The following is a 15,236-nucleotide window of genomic DNA, read 5'->3' on the forward strand; positions in this document are numbered from 1 at the left end:
TCTCTGTCTGTAGTCCCAGCCTGCTTCAAAATGGCCACCATCGTCCCTGTACCCAAATCCTCCACCATCTCCTCATTGAACGACTGGCGACCTGTAGCCCTGACCCCCATCGTAAGCAAATGCTTCGAGAAGCTGGTCAGGGACTTCATCTGCTCTGCACTACCCGACTCACTGGACCCTCTACAGTTTGCATACCGCCACAACAGGTCCACTGATGATGCCATAGCCCTGACACTACACACTGCCCTGTCACACCTGGAGAAGAGAGACACGTATGTGAGGATGCTGTTTGTAGATTACAGCTCAGCATTCAATACCATCGTTCCCTCGAAGCTGGACAGGAAACTGCAGGATCTAGGACTGAGCAGCTCCCTCTGCAGCTGGATCCTTAGCTTCCTGTCTGACAGACGCCAGGTGGTCAGACTGGGCAGCATCACCTCATCCCCCATCACACTGAACACTGGTGCTCCACAGGGGTGTGTACTGAGCCCTCTCCTGTACTCACTCTACACCTACGACTGCACAGCCACTAACAGCTCCAACATCATTGTGAAGTTTGCGGACGACACTACAGTGGTGGGTCTTATCACCAACGGTGATGAGACGGCTTACAGGGAGGAGGTCAGCGCCCTGACCCACTGGTGTCAAGACAACCATCTCACCCTCAACGTCGCAAAGACAAAGGAGTTGATAGTGGACTTCCGGAGGTGCAGAGAAGTACACACCCCCATCACCATCAACGGCGCTGCTGTGGAGAGAGTGAGCAGCTTCCGGTTCCTTGGCGTACACCTGGCTGAGGATCTTACGTGGTCAGTACACACAAACAAAACAGTGAAGAAGGCGCAGCAGCGCCTCTTCTTTCTCAGGAGACTGAAAAGATTCGGCATGAGCCCCCGCATCCTCAGGACCTTCTATCACTGTGCCATTGAGAGCATCCTCACTGGATGCATCACCACCTGGTATGGCAACAGCACCGCCTACAACTGCAAAGCTCTCCAGCGAGTAGTGCGGTGCTCTGAACGGATAATTGGAGGTGAGCTTCCCTCCCTCCAAGACATCTACAGGAAGCGGTGCCTGAGGAAAGCGGGGAGGATCATCAAGGACTCCAGTCACCCCAGCCATAAACTGTTCAGACTGCTTCCATCAGGAAGGAGGTTCTGCAGCATCCGGTCCCGTACCAGCAGACTGAGAGACAGCTTTTTCCATCAGGCCATCAGACTGCTGAACACGTCATAGACACCTCAGCTTCACTACTGGAACTTCAACATTATGCACTCCACACTGTATATAAATGCCACTTGTTTTGCACATATTCAACTCTGTATATTTTATATATTTTATTATTATTATTATTATTATTATTTTATTTTATTTTTTTACTATTTAATTTGTAAAAATGTGTATACACACACACACACACACACACACACGTAGGAAAATATTTAGTATACACATCCAGAAATGCATACACTATTATATATTGTACATATATTTATTAGTTTCAGGTTGGCCATTCTTGTATTTTGCTCGTTTGTGTTGTTGTGTTTGCACATCTCTGTTGCTTGTGGGGCTCGCACACAAGAATTTCACTCGCATGTGCTGTGCCAGTGTGCCTGCACATGTGATGTGACAATAAAAAGTGATTTGATTTGATTTAAATGTAATACATACATTTCCGTCATTGGCCATAATTCTTGCAAGGAAGGGACTCAAAGGTCACAAGTTATTAAATAAAATTAATTAAACACACCATTAAAAGAAGTTCACTATTCACTCCTTAAACGTCATAGCTAGCAGCAGTTATTTATATCTATGAAAGAGAGAGCTTAATTGTTTGATTAAGCTTGATTGGAATGTCAGCTCCACACTGTGGCTGGTTGATTAAATAAGTTGGGGGAGCAAAAGTAAAATGAGCTACTTGTGGGATACTATTTAACTTGGGTTGGGTAAGCTGCTCATTTTATGCTCATTTTACTTTTCAGATGGTGTCAAGCCTGGCAGTTTGGTGTAATTGTTAGCCTTGTAATTCATAGTAATATATTTCTCACACACAACCTCAACCTCTGCCTCTCCATGTGAGCAGAGACGCAGCAGCATCTTGTTTCTACAGGAAGCCTGATTAAAATGTTAGGCATTTATACGGTGTACAAGATTAAAGAATATAAAACTGATATTACTAAACCTGATTTCCTTCCATCTATTTTCTGCTGCTTATCTGAGTCCGGTCATGATGCCCAGACGTCCCCCTCCCCAGCCACCTACTCCTGCTCTTCCTGGAGAACAGTGAGCCGCCACTCTGGTGCCTTTCGGTGTAAACGAGTAGCTTTCCAAATAACTCAGCTCTTCATCGTGTTTCTAAGGCAGAGGTCAGACATCCTTCAGAAGATGCTCATTTGTGTCAGATTTTAGTCATAGGTAAAGGTATGACTGTAGACTGACGGGTAAATCAACAGGGATCAATACCCTGCTCCTCTTTTTTCCAATACAAGTTCCTCTATCAAATCATTTTTTGACACTTGAGTCAGCAGTCCAAGCAGAGATGTCCAGAAGTTCCTTTTCCCACTTAAGTGGTATTTATGGTCACACAAATGCGTCTGACAACAGACAGGCAGCGAATACTGGGATACCACGGCGAGCCGGCCGAGATACATAATGTGTCCAGTGTGTGTTTGGTCTGCCCTTACCAGCTCGTCTAGGAGACATTCTGGAGGCCTCCTATTTCAGATGCCAGTCAAACCACCTACACTGGCTCCTTTCCTTTCTGTGAATGATCGCAGTTGAGGAGGAGAAGCTATGCTGTCCCCTGGTATGGTCTCCCCAAGGCAACTGGTTCTTGATGAGGGGCCAAACTTAAGTACAATTCAAAAGACCAAAGTTACTAGCCTGGGACCAGTACTGGGGAGGTTTCTTTGTTTTCCAGAACAGCTAATAGCTGTGCCCCATGAGTTCAGCTTAAAATATCCACACAGGTACTTCGTCCTCCCTCGGGTGGGCAGAGAGCTTTGTGGTCCAGGTTGTGGTCCAGTCCCCGGCTGCTTTAGCTGGCTTTAGAAAAAACCTGAAATTAGAATTAAAACTGTTTGTACCTTCACCTGTGTTACTTACAGTGATATGTTATGTAATTTGTTAACTGTCTCTTTAAGCTTTCAGCAGCTGGAGAGTTAAAAATAGTCTGTGTGAAAATAGGCAGGCGGTGAACTCGAGCCTGTGATACGTTTTTAATGTCAGGCTGTGACCACAAACACCAGAGTGGTCATCAGCATTCAGATCAGCTGATAGTAACCAGAAACGGCTTTATGGTCATTCTCTTAATTGTTATTGGCGTTTTCTTTTATTTGACTTGTTTAAAATAATAAAAAGCTGATTTGGGTTCATTTTATAAGCAAATCACATAACTTAATACAACAGAAATAAACTGACAGAGTAATGGAAAATAAAAAATTATAAATGTGGCCCAAAGCTACACGGATCACTGGCCACAATTCATTCAGCTGGAGGTCTTTTTTTTTTTTTCAAAGTTAATTTTAAATAGAAATAAATGTGGGCAAGAAATTAAAACTAAATAGGGAGCAAGCCTGAACCCTAAAGGCTTTACTAAGTGTTAATTATGCAGGTTTAGACATGGGCTGATTTGTAAGCTTGTGATAAACCTTAAATAAGTATATATGTATATTTTTGTCTGTTCCCTTGAAACGCATGCAGGTTCTGCAGGAGTTTCAACAGCAGCTGTTTGTGCAGAAGAACATGGCGTTCCAGCAAGCAGTACGGTAAATACTGATGTTTTTCTCTTTTTATTCATTATTAAATGCATAAAATATCACATGCGATTGCTTTTAGTGATTATTGGGGAAAATAAACTCGTATTTATTATGCATGGAATGAAATCCCCAACCTTAAAAATTTAGAACTTAACATGATTTCTCTAAAATGTTCAAGTAAAACTTGAAGAATAATTTTTGAAACTATTAAAATCCAAATCTCAAAGTGTTTGGGTTGCTTTTAATACAAATTTTGTAGCATAAAATAAGGTTCGTGTTTGACTAATTTAGTTGGCAGGAGGTGTTAATCAGTTTACCGGAAAATCAATTTCTACAGAAAAGTGAAGTGAAATGTGGATCCTTCAGGTTTGAACTGCACAGGTTGGAAACCACAGGTAAAATGCTGTAATGAACACAGATCAGAGGAGATTGTTGAGAAGTGGAACAAAGCTCAACAGATGACAGATTAATTTGTTTAGACAACAATCAATACAAAATCAGACGAGTGGAACAAGCAGCTCACGGGCATCCTGAAAGCTGAGCTGGCCGTGGCCACAAAAGCCCGGACTGGACTCGGCTCAGGACCTTGATGCTCAAAGCGGCTTTAGGCAGAGCAGATCCACCTTTTTGGTCCAGAGTTAAACATCTCAACAATACCAGATGCAGAAAAGATTTTTTTTTTTTTAGACATTCATGATCACTGGAGTATGAAGCTTGAGAAGCTGGGTGATGACCTTTCCTCTAAATTGATACACAAGCAGGAAAAAATGTTCTAATTTTCTAAAAAATTGTAAGTAACAGACAAAGTAGCTCCATTGTTTGAGTGTCAATAATCTGTCTGCACTGAAATAAACAACTAATTTAAATAGATTTTAATCACAAAAGTGCTGCACACACATTATGGAACAGTCTGGGTAAGAAGTCAAAGCAGGAAACATAATAAGTCCTGCGTGATTGGTCTTTATCTTTGTTAGTCTGAACTATGAGCCTGAAGGCAGAACAGTGAACTTTGTACTGTACTCCTTGCCCTGCACAGGAACTTAGATTATTTCCCATTTTTAGTTTTTATTTACAGATGTGTCGTCTCATTTCCTCACCGTGGGACTATTTCCAGCTCGTGTTTGTTCCGACTTTATCAGACTGTTTATCTTCCTAAATAAATGCACAACCTCCACTTTTAATTAAATATTTGGATTGGACGTGGATCTTTAACATGTCACCAGGTGAAGGACTGGTGACATCCTTCAGAAGATGCTCATTTGTGTCAGATTTTAGTCATAGGTAAAGTTATGACTGTAGACTGACGGGTAAATCAACAGGGATCAATACCCTGCTCCTCTTTTTTCCAATACAAGTTCCTCTATCAAATCATTTTTTGACACTTGAGTCAGCAGTCCAAGCAGAGATGACCAGAAGTTCCTTTTCCCACTTAAGTGGTATTTATGGTCACACAAATGCGTCTGACAACAGACAGGCAGCGAATACTGGGATACCAGTTATAATTCTGACTTTGAAGTGAAGCCACTTTTTGTTTTGGCTGTTTTTAATCAGTTCCAGTCGTGTTTAACCCCCATTTAGATTTACTTTCCCAAACTTTGTGGCACTAATGATTCTGTGTCCAGGTTTAAAACACCTGCTCTTTGAATTTGTACAGAAATTCTAGTTTAAGTCTGAGTTTTGTGTTGCTTTGGAGTATTAGTTGTTTTATATTACCTGAGTCCTGAGTAAAGTGTGGTATAAATGCAGGCATGGTCTCAGTGTTTTCTTCAGTGTTCTGGCTGATGTTATTGAAGCCACAGTGAGCATTTTTGTCCGTTCACCAGTGTGGCGGTATTTGAAAAATATACATCACGGGTGAAATGAAGATGGTTAAACTGTTACATCGCAGCTTTAATTTGAATGAACGTGTTTGTCTGTCTGCAGGCTTCTCAGCCAGACGAGCTGACCATCGAGGAGCAGGAAATCTTGGAGGTCATCGATGATGGCGACATGGAGGACTGGGTCAAGGTACAAAAATAACACAAACACAGTTATGTAGCAGATGCACTCTCATGTTTGAGGGTTGGTTGTTTTGTGTATTAGTTCACTCTCTGGCTCTTAGACTGTTTGACAAACATTTAGTTTCAGTTTTTATAAGACCTCGCACCGGTACAGACTATCTACTGGACGTTTTAGTGTTTCTCTGGGATCAGTTGAACTGATGTGGCTTCAGGAATTAGAATAATTCAACTAAAATGCGTGCGGTGCATTGAGGCAGGTCAGGTTGGCCTGGGTGGTAGAAGCTCTGCTGAACATACAGACAAATCAAAAAATGTACAAATACACAGTTCTCTGCTTCTTTTTTGGCCCTGCAGCCGTAAAGGGCTGATGGGAGATTCTCGTCACCCAGCCGGGCAGGCAGGTGAGCGGGCATGGCACCCAAGTTTGTGAATGCAATAATTCATGAATGAGGCAGTTTTTAAATTCATACCTTAAGTGCAGCTACTGAAAATCTGGGCCAAATCCTGATTGATGGTGATCCAATCCTGCCTCAGCAGCGCTCCGGTTTGATCACAGTTTGTCAGCTTCTGCTTTTTAACAGCGGTTCGTGGACTCTTGATCAGTTTGAGATCTGCGGAGTGACCTGGTCATGGATATAAAATGTTAATTTGATGATCTCCCAGCTACTTAGTTGTCATTTTCACTTTGTTTGTCACAGACTGTTACAAAGTTGCTCCTGGACCTTTGGGAGAAAATATGAGAAGTCTTTGAGGACATTTTTCGGGTGGTCAGTGGTGTCTACTTAAATGTAGAAATGTCAGCTGTGGATGCTCCCATCATTGTGTGAAGTCATTCTTTTATAAACGCCTCTGCAGAGCTGCTGGTGTGTAGTCATTGTGTACTTTGTGTGTGGTTGTTGCTGTTTTACTTTTGTTTATTGTGTAAGTCTGGCTTTCCTGTGAGCCATTGTGCAAATGTTCCACGTGTTGAGCCAATATTTTATGTATATTTACTTAGGTGATTATCTTTTCATATACAGATATAGTGTTTTAATGGGGTATTTATTTTAATGAATATAATCATACATAAAAATGTGAGCAATATCATTTATATAGATCTGTTTTAGTGCTGTGATTCCCCACAGCATGCCCCAACAGAGATCCCAATACCTCTGAGTGTTTTCAATCTGAATGAAAATAAGTAAGCAGCGGAAGGGGAGGCCACCGGTGTTCATGAAATCAAGCTTCATGAATTCAGCAGAGGCTTGTTTAGGATTTTAGATTTCTCGTTAATTCAGGAAGAGAGAACAAAAGCTCTCCTATTATTCTCTTTGTGGCTGTTATTAAATTCTGGCGACGATGCAGTGATATTGTTACAGCCCTACTCTTTACATCTGACTTTATTTTTTTCTCATTAGGAGTTTTCCTGTTGAAACATTTTTGGCTGTTGTCATCGTCTGTGTGCATTGTCTGTGTTTCCAGGCCAGAAACCGTAGCGGACAGGTGGGCTACGTCCCGGAGAAATACCTGCAGCTGCCCTCCTCCAACAGCCTGCTGAGCATGCTGCAGTCGCTGGCCGCGCTGGACGCCCGATCCCAGTCCTCCAGCAACTCCACCGAACCTGAAACCGAACTCCCAACCGGCTCCGTCAACGGAGACTCGAGGAGTGAGATCCGCCTCCACCAGATAATATCGGAGTTTTGATTTCCTGCTTTGTTTAATACCCTCGTTGCCACTGTCTGTGTTGCAGTTTCATTCGCAAAGGCTTTGTATGACTACGCGGGACAAACGGAAGATGAGCTGTCGTTCCCAGAAGGCGCCATCATCCCCATCCTGAGCAGAGAGACCCACGAGGACGATGGCTTCTGGGAGGGCGAGTTTAACGGCGTTGTTGGTGTAAGAGTTCAAATAATAGTTTGCAAAAGCTTGTGACTGCAAAATTGTGTCTGCCTAAGGGACAGTTTGTTCCAGGAGATAAGCGAGAGTTAGAAGATTAATAGGAAGCACCTGGCCTCCAGACGGAGAAGATGTCCTTTTAAATGTGTCAAAAGTCGTCAACAGAACATTTGTGGTTTTGAAACTTATGCCTGTGTTGTATCTGCTTGACGCATGAGGGGGCGTCATAAAAGTAAACCCTGATGGTATAAAACAACTGCTTGTGTATCGTTGGGCGGAGATCGATGCTGTCTGTGGGCAGTGTTCATCTCCCCACGCACGTGTTCATTAAAATCATTGTTTGACCGAAGCTCTTCTGGACCATTATTGTTTTGTGCTCACCCTCAATATTTGAACTCGTAACAAACAGCAATAACGGCAAAACATGTAATGGACGTGCTGGTCCACTAGACAACATCATGTTGATGTAAAGCTTTGGGTCTCTTATGCAAAGTAAAGAGGCTGAAATAAGGTGTCCATGAGTATCAGTTTTCAACATTCAGTATTAAGAGACAAAGACTGTACGGGTTGGGCCAGTCGTCAAGTCCTGGAGCAAAGTGAGCCTGCAAATCAATAAGATGCAAATCAGTTTATACCTTTCATATAATGTTTGAATTTGTTTATTCTGAGTTTTATTGTTCAGTTAGTTTCCACAGTTCATATATCATGTGTAATTTTTCATTAGTTTTAGTGTTTGTTTGTATTTTATTCTATTCTTGATGGTTGTGTTGACAGATTTGTCCAAATTTAAAGCTATAGATGTGAACTTTTGGTTCCTTTATTATTACCTGTATAATTAGTTTCAGTCTTTGTGAAGTGGGGAAGGAGGACCCAAAAGCAGGACTCGTGCGATGGAGAGTGCTCTTTATTTACAGTGGAGTAAATAAGACAACACAATAATCTCTTGAGCTCCCTCGACTCCTGTGTCATGTCTTCACCCAAAACTCCGTGCTCTCTGCTCCGTGGCTGCTGTCCACCTGTGCTCCACTCTCCTCCTCCTGGGAAAAAAACAACAGAGGCAGCCGTCAGGACACCATGCCGCCTAATCAACAAAAAACAGTCCCAGTCTAAATAATCTAAAAGACCAACCACGGCTCCAGTGATGGCAACACACAGTTCTAGTGACCAACCCAGTGGGCGGCACTCGAGACAAAGCAGTTCAGGTGGCCTGCATACATTTAGTATCAGGCTTTACAAAAAAAAGTATCAACTATGTTAGGATCCATGTTCATCATGTGTGATGTGTGTTTACATTTGAAGGTGTTTGTGGATTTGTCACCTCTCTTCAAGGTGTGGTTTGTGTTTGATGCTGAAACAGATAAAGACTGCTGATTGGCTGAAGTAGGGTTCAATAAAAATTGTTTGGTTGTTGTTTTGGGCACTGCTCAGGTCCACATTAAATAAACTGCTGCTCATGTGTGTTTGTAGGTTCTCAGTCATCCAGGTCATGGTTGTCTAAGGAGCCTGGAAAGAAAGCGACTTTACTTCTTTAAGGTTCTGGATGATGTTTAACTTCTGATCCAAGAAGCTTCTTCAGTTGATGTGCTTCCTTTGCTCATTTTCCACCTCTGCACAGTTTCGTTTGATGACAATGCAGTGCAGTTCTCCCAAACATACAACAGAGGGCGCTATGCACATTCACTGAAGTGCAGAAAAATACAAGTGGAGGAGGAAACAAACAGCAGCATCAAGAGAGAAAACTGAAGTGTTCAAAGCGAGTTACTTTAGTCTCTTATTGTAATATTAATCGACATCTAAACATCACGTTGATGCTTCATGTTTGACTTCCGTGTCCTTTTACTGCTCAGTTGGAAAATATTGATGCAATTTAAAAGAAGAGGAGAAGAGTAATTTCTCTGTACTACTTCAAAAGTAATTTGAAAGCACTGCCTCATATGGAAAATGAATCATGATGAAATCCTGAAACAAATAGTGTTTGTGAATATGAAGAGTTTAGTTTTCATTTTGGTCTTAGAAGTATAAAAATGCAGGACTGAAGACAAGATGGAAATGATGTGTTATGAGAAATAAAACACATATGTCGCTATGTACTATAATTTTATTTTGTTTATTTTTTGTTCTTGTAGGTTTTTTGCTTTAGTGTAAATTTTGAAAGCACTGCTTTTAGTTTGAAAATTGGATTCAGTGTTTAGAGTTTGGACAAAACAATGGACGGTTTCAAGAAATGTATTTTATCAACAAAACTTATTTTGATGGTTACTGTATTTATTTTAATGCCCTCAGTGCAGTGATTGAAAAAAAGTTCATCTGACACCAATGAGCCAACAGCCTCCACGTAAACATTTCTTTTTTTCTTTCTTTTTTTTTAAACAGGGTTTAATCAGCGCTGACATACAGACATTTATGCGCTGGGTATAACAGACATGCTTACCGTGTGAAAGGACCGCGGATGTCTTGGAGCAGAGAAACATGCTGTATTGTTGTTTTTCTTTATTGCATAAGCAGCGCCCGACTGTCAGAAACGCTCTGTGCGGGTAGCAAAGTCGGCTCCAACGCACCTGCAGGCATCCATTTGAAAGAAAGGTGTCGCTGCGGCTAGGCTCTCGGGATAGTCAGACTTTTATTTATATTTGCGGCATTCTGGTGCGTTAAAACTAGCAGCCTCTGTGTCCCGCTTGGATCACCATTCTGAAAATTCAGATATTTAAATAAAATGATGAATCGGCGAGTGATGAGGAGCCACGTAGATCCTAAAATGAGGTTTGATTAAATTAAACTCTTATGAACAGTGATGACGCGTTCCAAACAAACGATGCTTTCTACATGGCCAAATTGTGTGCCAACTACCTCACAGCGCTGTGTCCGGGGTCCGAAAAAAAAAGTTAAAACGATATACCTTGCGAAAGTTGTGAAGTGCTGAGGAAAATACTGTGTGTCTGATGGGGTGTTTTTATATAGCTGGACTTGGTTTCAGTTGACCTCTGACATGGAGAGATGAAAAGAGCAGTTTGTAAAGAAAAAAGGTGGAAACTATGGAACTACAGTTGGGATGTGTGTGCTGGGATGCTCTTGATAAGTGTGCAGCTTTTATTGTTTTATGACTTGTTTTGCTGACTGTTGGGGCCCTACCTGTAACCCCCTCTGTCTAATCATCAAGTCTTACTGTTGCAGTGCGTTTGTGTGGCTACTAGACAATTATAGGTTGTATTAAAGCAGGGGTGTCAAAATCAAATACACAGTGGGCCAAAATTCAAAACTGGAACAAAGTCGTGGGCTAACATTAATATTTATTGAAAAAAAAATCTTCCTCCAGATATAAGAATGAATATTTTCTTATGGACTCAAATAAGTTTTGCTGGAAACCTGAATATGGAACAAGCAAAGCTTAATACTAAACAATATATATATTAGCTGTATAATACCAGTAGGCCAGCTCTAATAGTAATTTGGTATGGCTTCGCGGGCCAAATGTAATTAGGCTGCGGGCCAGAGTTTGACACCTGTGTATTAAAGGAACATTGGGGGGGTCGATACAGTGCTATTGTGGCTAGTTAAGAATGTGGTTTTTAGAAGTATCACAAGAAAAGTTTATTTCTAAAGGGATACATGTTGTTTGTGGTACTCTGTTTTAAAAACTATTAGCCTCTGTGTCTTTCAGAGCATAAAAGAAAAGTGAAATGCTCCTAAACTAGTTATATTACTACTGAGGTTGAGGCAGTAACAAAGTTCTTTAAATCATCAGGCAAGAAAATCCAGAAACCTTGGGTTAGCCGTGGCTATCCGGGTCATCTGAGCCCGAATAGCCTCCTTCTCCTCCTCCTGCACAGGAAATAATCCAAAGTCCGTTAAATTCAAAAGAGTCACTGAAATAAATGTCTGCTGGGTAAAACACGGTCAGGTTAAAAGCGAGCCGTTTAATGTGGCTGATAAACGAGTACAAAAACAAAAGGCAGATGCACACAAGAAAGAACCTAACTAGAAGTAAACTGGGAAAACTAAATGCAAAGAACAAAACCTTGAACGTTGCAAAAACATAAACATGGACACTCCTGGAGACATGGAACAACAGACAACCTGACAAAGAATGAACAGAAACACACAGAATAAATACACACAAGGGTGATTAGGGGGAAGTGGAAACACATGGGGAAACAGCTGACACTACTCTGACATAAGGAGACAAAGGAAGCAAAGCTGACTACACTGAAATAGGACACAGACCTTCAAAATAAAACAGGAAACATGAGACGCAGACAAGACAATATAAACTTGATAACATAAGAGGGCAAAGGGAGACTAAAACACAGGGGTAGAAGACACAAGAGGAATCTAAATAAACAAATGAGCTTAGATAACCTGATGAACTTAAAAATAAACCATAAACATCAAAAATAAACTAAAACTTAAAACGCTGGGTCAAAAGACCCAGGATCGTGACAGTGGGAGGTTGAAGCTGCCACAGGGCAAAAGCAGGACAGGCTGCCAGTTTATCACAGGGCTAACACAATATATGTGATAGAAAATCAACTGAAATGTTTGTATTTATTTATAATAATAAGAGAATAACTACTATTTATAATAATATTATAGTTGTTATTATAAATATGTGTATATTTTTTATAACACCCAACATAAAAGGCTTCTTTCCAAACCTGAGCTGTTTCAGACGCTTCTTGAAATTCTGACTTCTCTGAACTCAAATTCAAATACAAATACAAATTCAAAATACAAATACAAATTCAAATTTTATTTGTCACGTACACAGTCATACACAGTACGATATGTAGTGAAATGCTTGGACAACTGCTCGTGACCTAAAGAAAACAAAAAAAGGAAAAGGCTATGAATAAGATAGGAAATAAATATGAAAAATTAAAAAGGGTAAATTTAACTAGGAAGGAATAGAATATAAATTAAGGTTAAAAATGAAATAACTGTACAACACAAATTAGAATGAAGGGTAAATTTAACTGGGAAGAATAAGATAAAGATAAATATATAAATGAAAGTTGAAAATAAAATAACTGTACAACAAAATACACAATATAGAACTATATAAGAATGTATGAAGAAATCTAAATATAAATAAATATATACACAATAACAGCAGCTGTACAAGTATTAACCGGAAATGAAGAATATAGTGACCAGTGTTGCGCAAAACCAAAGTCCAGAAAGTCCAGTGTGTGTGTAAGAACTGTATGTGTGGGTCAGTACTGTGTGGTAGTGTGATTGAGAGACCGTATCGCCTGCGGGAAGAAGCTCCTCCTCAGTCTCTCTGTGTTGGTCTTCAGGGAGCGGAATCGCTTTCCTGACCTCAACAGAGAGAACAGTCTGTTGTTGGGATGGCTGAGGTCCTTCACGATCTTCCTGGCCTTGGTCCAGCACCGAACTCAGTGTAAGGTGTCTGCTCCCTCACTGTGGCTGTGCCTGGAAGTACTTCTGCTTCTTGTCTTCCCCTAATGCAGCTTTAAAGTATTAAGTATGAAGCAACAGTGCTTCTCTTTGCGCCTCTGAAATCTGTGTTCTCTCTACTGATAAACAAAAGAAACAATGTAAAATGTATTAATAAATCAGTAACAAAAATATAGCGTAGAAGGTAAGTAGAGATTTTCATACCATCTTCAAGCCTAATGCTTTTAAGTCCCACACTCAATGCAGCCTGACTCAAAACCTGATTCTAAATGGTTCAGCACAGACACAGACTCGCTGACTTTTTATAGTCACTCTATAAATGCTGTCCATTTAAATCATCTCACTTGTAAACACTGCCGTATCCACCGGAGATCAGTGAGAATGGATTCTGGAGTCTTCCCATCCTCCTGTTAGTGATCCTCCATCTGAATGGATGATAACAACCTTCTGAACTGACTAGCAGGTGTAGAAAGCTCGACTAGCCCATATCTATGGGACTGATCACTGCTGATAAACCCACTAAATGGATGGATAAGAGCTCTGGTCACATTTGGAGTTGGGCCACAGCTCTGCACAGTGGCTGCCAAATGGTCGTCTTCTATTGTGAAATTCAGCACAGCAGAGAAGAAATAGCACATTATGACACAGTATGATGGAAAGGCAAATAAGAAAAGTGTGTAAATTAATAGATTCAACTCATGTTTTACTTTACATTTTGACAGCATGACTGCTCTTCCCTTCCATCAAGTACATTTTTCCACTTCTAGAATCCCTAGAAGCCAGAAACACAAAACAAGGCTACGTCCACACGTACACGGGTGTTTTTGAAAACGGAGATTTTCCGTTTTCGGTTTTTTTAAAAATCCCGTCCACACGTAAAAGCCAAAGACGAAGGAAAACGCTGCTAGGAACATGCCAAAGCAGCAGATGGCGCTATATTCCTATCCGTGTAGAAATGTTGGCCAATCAGAAGTCAGCCTGGGTGGGAAAGAGTAAACAAAGATGGCGCATAGAAGCAGAACTGAGTCCTATGTGTGGAGGGACAGTAACTGTGTAAGCATTTAAACACTGCAGAGAGTAAAATGAACAGTAATGGTATTTTGTGTAAGTCCGCCATTGTAGAAATTCATTTCACCGAAACAATAACCTGGCGCACAGTGTGACGTCAAAAAATGCGCACACCTTTGACGCTGCGTTTTCTCCGTTTTTCTCGTCCACACGTAAACGCAAAAACTGAGTTTTCAAAAATATCCACCCTGGCTGGAGTTTTTAAAAATCTCTGTTTTCAGTGACCGAAAACGCCGTTTACGTGTGGACGAAAGGTGCGAACGCATAGAAAAATCTGCGTTTTCAAAAATACCCGAGTACGTGTGGACGTAGCCCAAGATACTGCTGTTATTATTAAATAGTTTCAATTTGTTTCTTAGTTTATTTGTGATTTAAATTTTCACCTTTCATCTTTATGCTTAGTTTGTTCTGGTTACTTTGAATTTTGTAGCCTCGAGCTTATTTCTCAGACTATCTCCTTTTGTAATTTGTAAAAATAGTTCAGTGAGTTTATTTTCCTCCATTGTCCTGCGTTCTGTGTCACGTCTGTGTTTCTGTTCTTGCACACCAAGTTACTTATTGTGTTAGTCTGTTGTCTCTTGTGGTTTTTATTTAGTTTTACGTCGCTTGTCTCGTTTTCTTATTTAGGTTCAGCTGCCCTCCCAGGTGTCTCCTGTTTGTCCTGAGCTCCTTGTGTATTTACTCCCTCAGTTTGTCTTAATTGGTTGCTGTGTCCTCCCTCTCTGTATTGTTTCCTTCCTCAGTGTTTCCCTGGTTTTGCTAGTATCCAGTTTCCCTGCTGCTGCCCTGCCACTGTGTTTTTGTATTTTTTGCTACTGCATTGAAGCTGATCTTTGAGTTCATCCTTTGTCTCCTGAGTTCTGCATTTGGGTCCATATTTGAAATATATTCGAAAAACTAACTCTGTAGGTGCTCACACGCCACTGCACGCTCATGCATGTGTGGAAAAGAAAGAGAAAGAGAGAAATACTGCTACAAGCTAGTTCAGAAATCAGAAATCAGAAAGGGTTTTATTGCCAAATGTTGAGCAGGTTTACAACATTAGGAAATTGCTGCGGTGCTTCAGTGCAAACATACTGTTATAAATTACGTTTAAATAGACATGAAAATAAAAATAAGA

The 15,236-nt window shown here is 40.8% G+C and overlaps 1 protein-coding gene and 1 long non-coding RNA gene across 3 annotated transcripts in view; one reads left to right on the top strand and one right to left on the bottom strand.

Moving 5' to 3' along the window:
- The window catches only part of LOC146707243 (uncharacterized), a 35,556-nt gene extending 32,422 nt beyond the window's left edge, over positions 1–3,134 (bottom strand). Inside the window, exon 1 of the long non-coding RNA XR_014920802.1 lies at positions 2,685–3,134. This is a non-coding gene — a long non-coding RNA (uncharacterized LOC146707243). The remainder of the gene's footprint in view (positions 1–2,684) is intronic.
- On the top strand, positions 787–9,727 carry LOC146707245 (F-BAR and double SH3 domains protein 2-like). Of its 2 annotated transcripts, none has more exons than XM_085458566.1 (5): positions 787–2,366; positions 5,682–5,765; positions 7,220–7,403; positions 7,488–7,633; positions 9,101–9,727. In XM_085458566.1, exons 2-5 carry the CDS (start codon positions 5,748–5,750, stop codon positions 9,182–9,184), a joined length of 432 nt encoding a protein of 143 aa, XP_085314692.1. In that variant the 5' UTR covers positions 787–2,366; positions 5,682–5,747; the 3' UTR covers positions 9,185–9,727. The 2 variants fall into 2 exon arrangements, with proteins under 2 accessions (XP_085314692.1, XP_085314691.1); XM_085458565.1 differs by lacking the exon at positions 787–2,366 and adding an exon at positions 3,190–3,767.
- The last annotated feature ends 5,509 nt before the right edge of the window (positions 9,728–15,236 follow it).

This window comes from Copadichromis virginalis, linkage group LG6 (assembly GCF_057382275.1).
Source record: "Copadichromis virginalis isolate Kocher_CV1m ecotype Utaka linkage group LG6, C_Virginalis_male_GT1.1, whole genome shotgun sequence".
NCBI lineage: Eukaryota > Metazoa > Chordata > Actinopteri > Cichliformes > Cichlidae > Copadichromis > Copadichromis virginalis.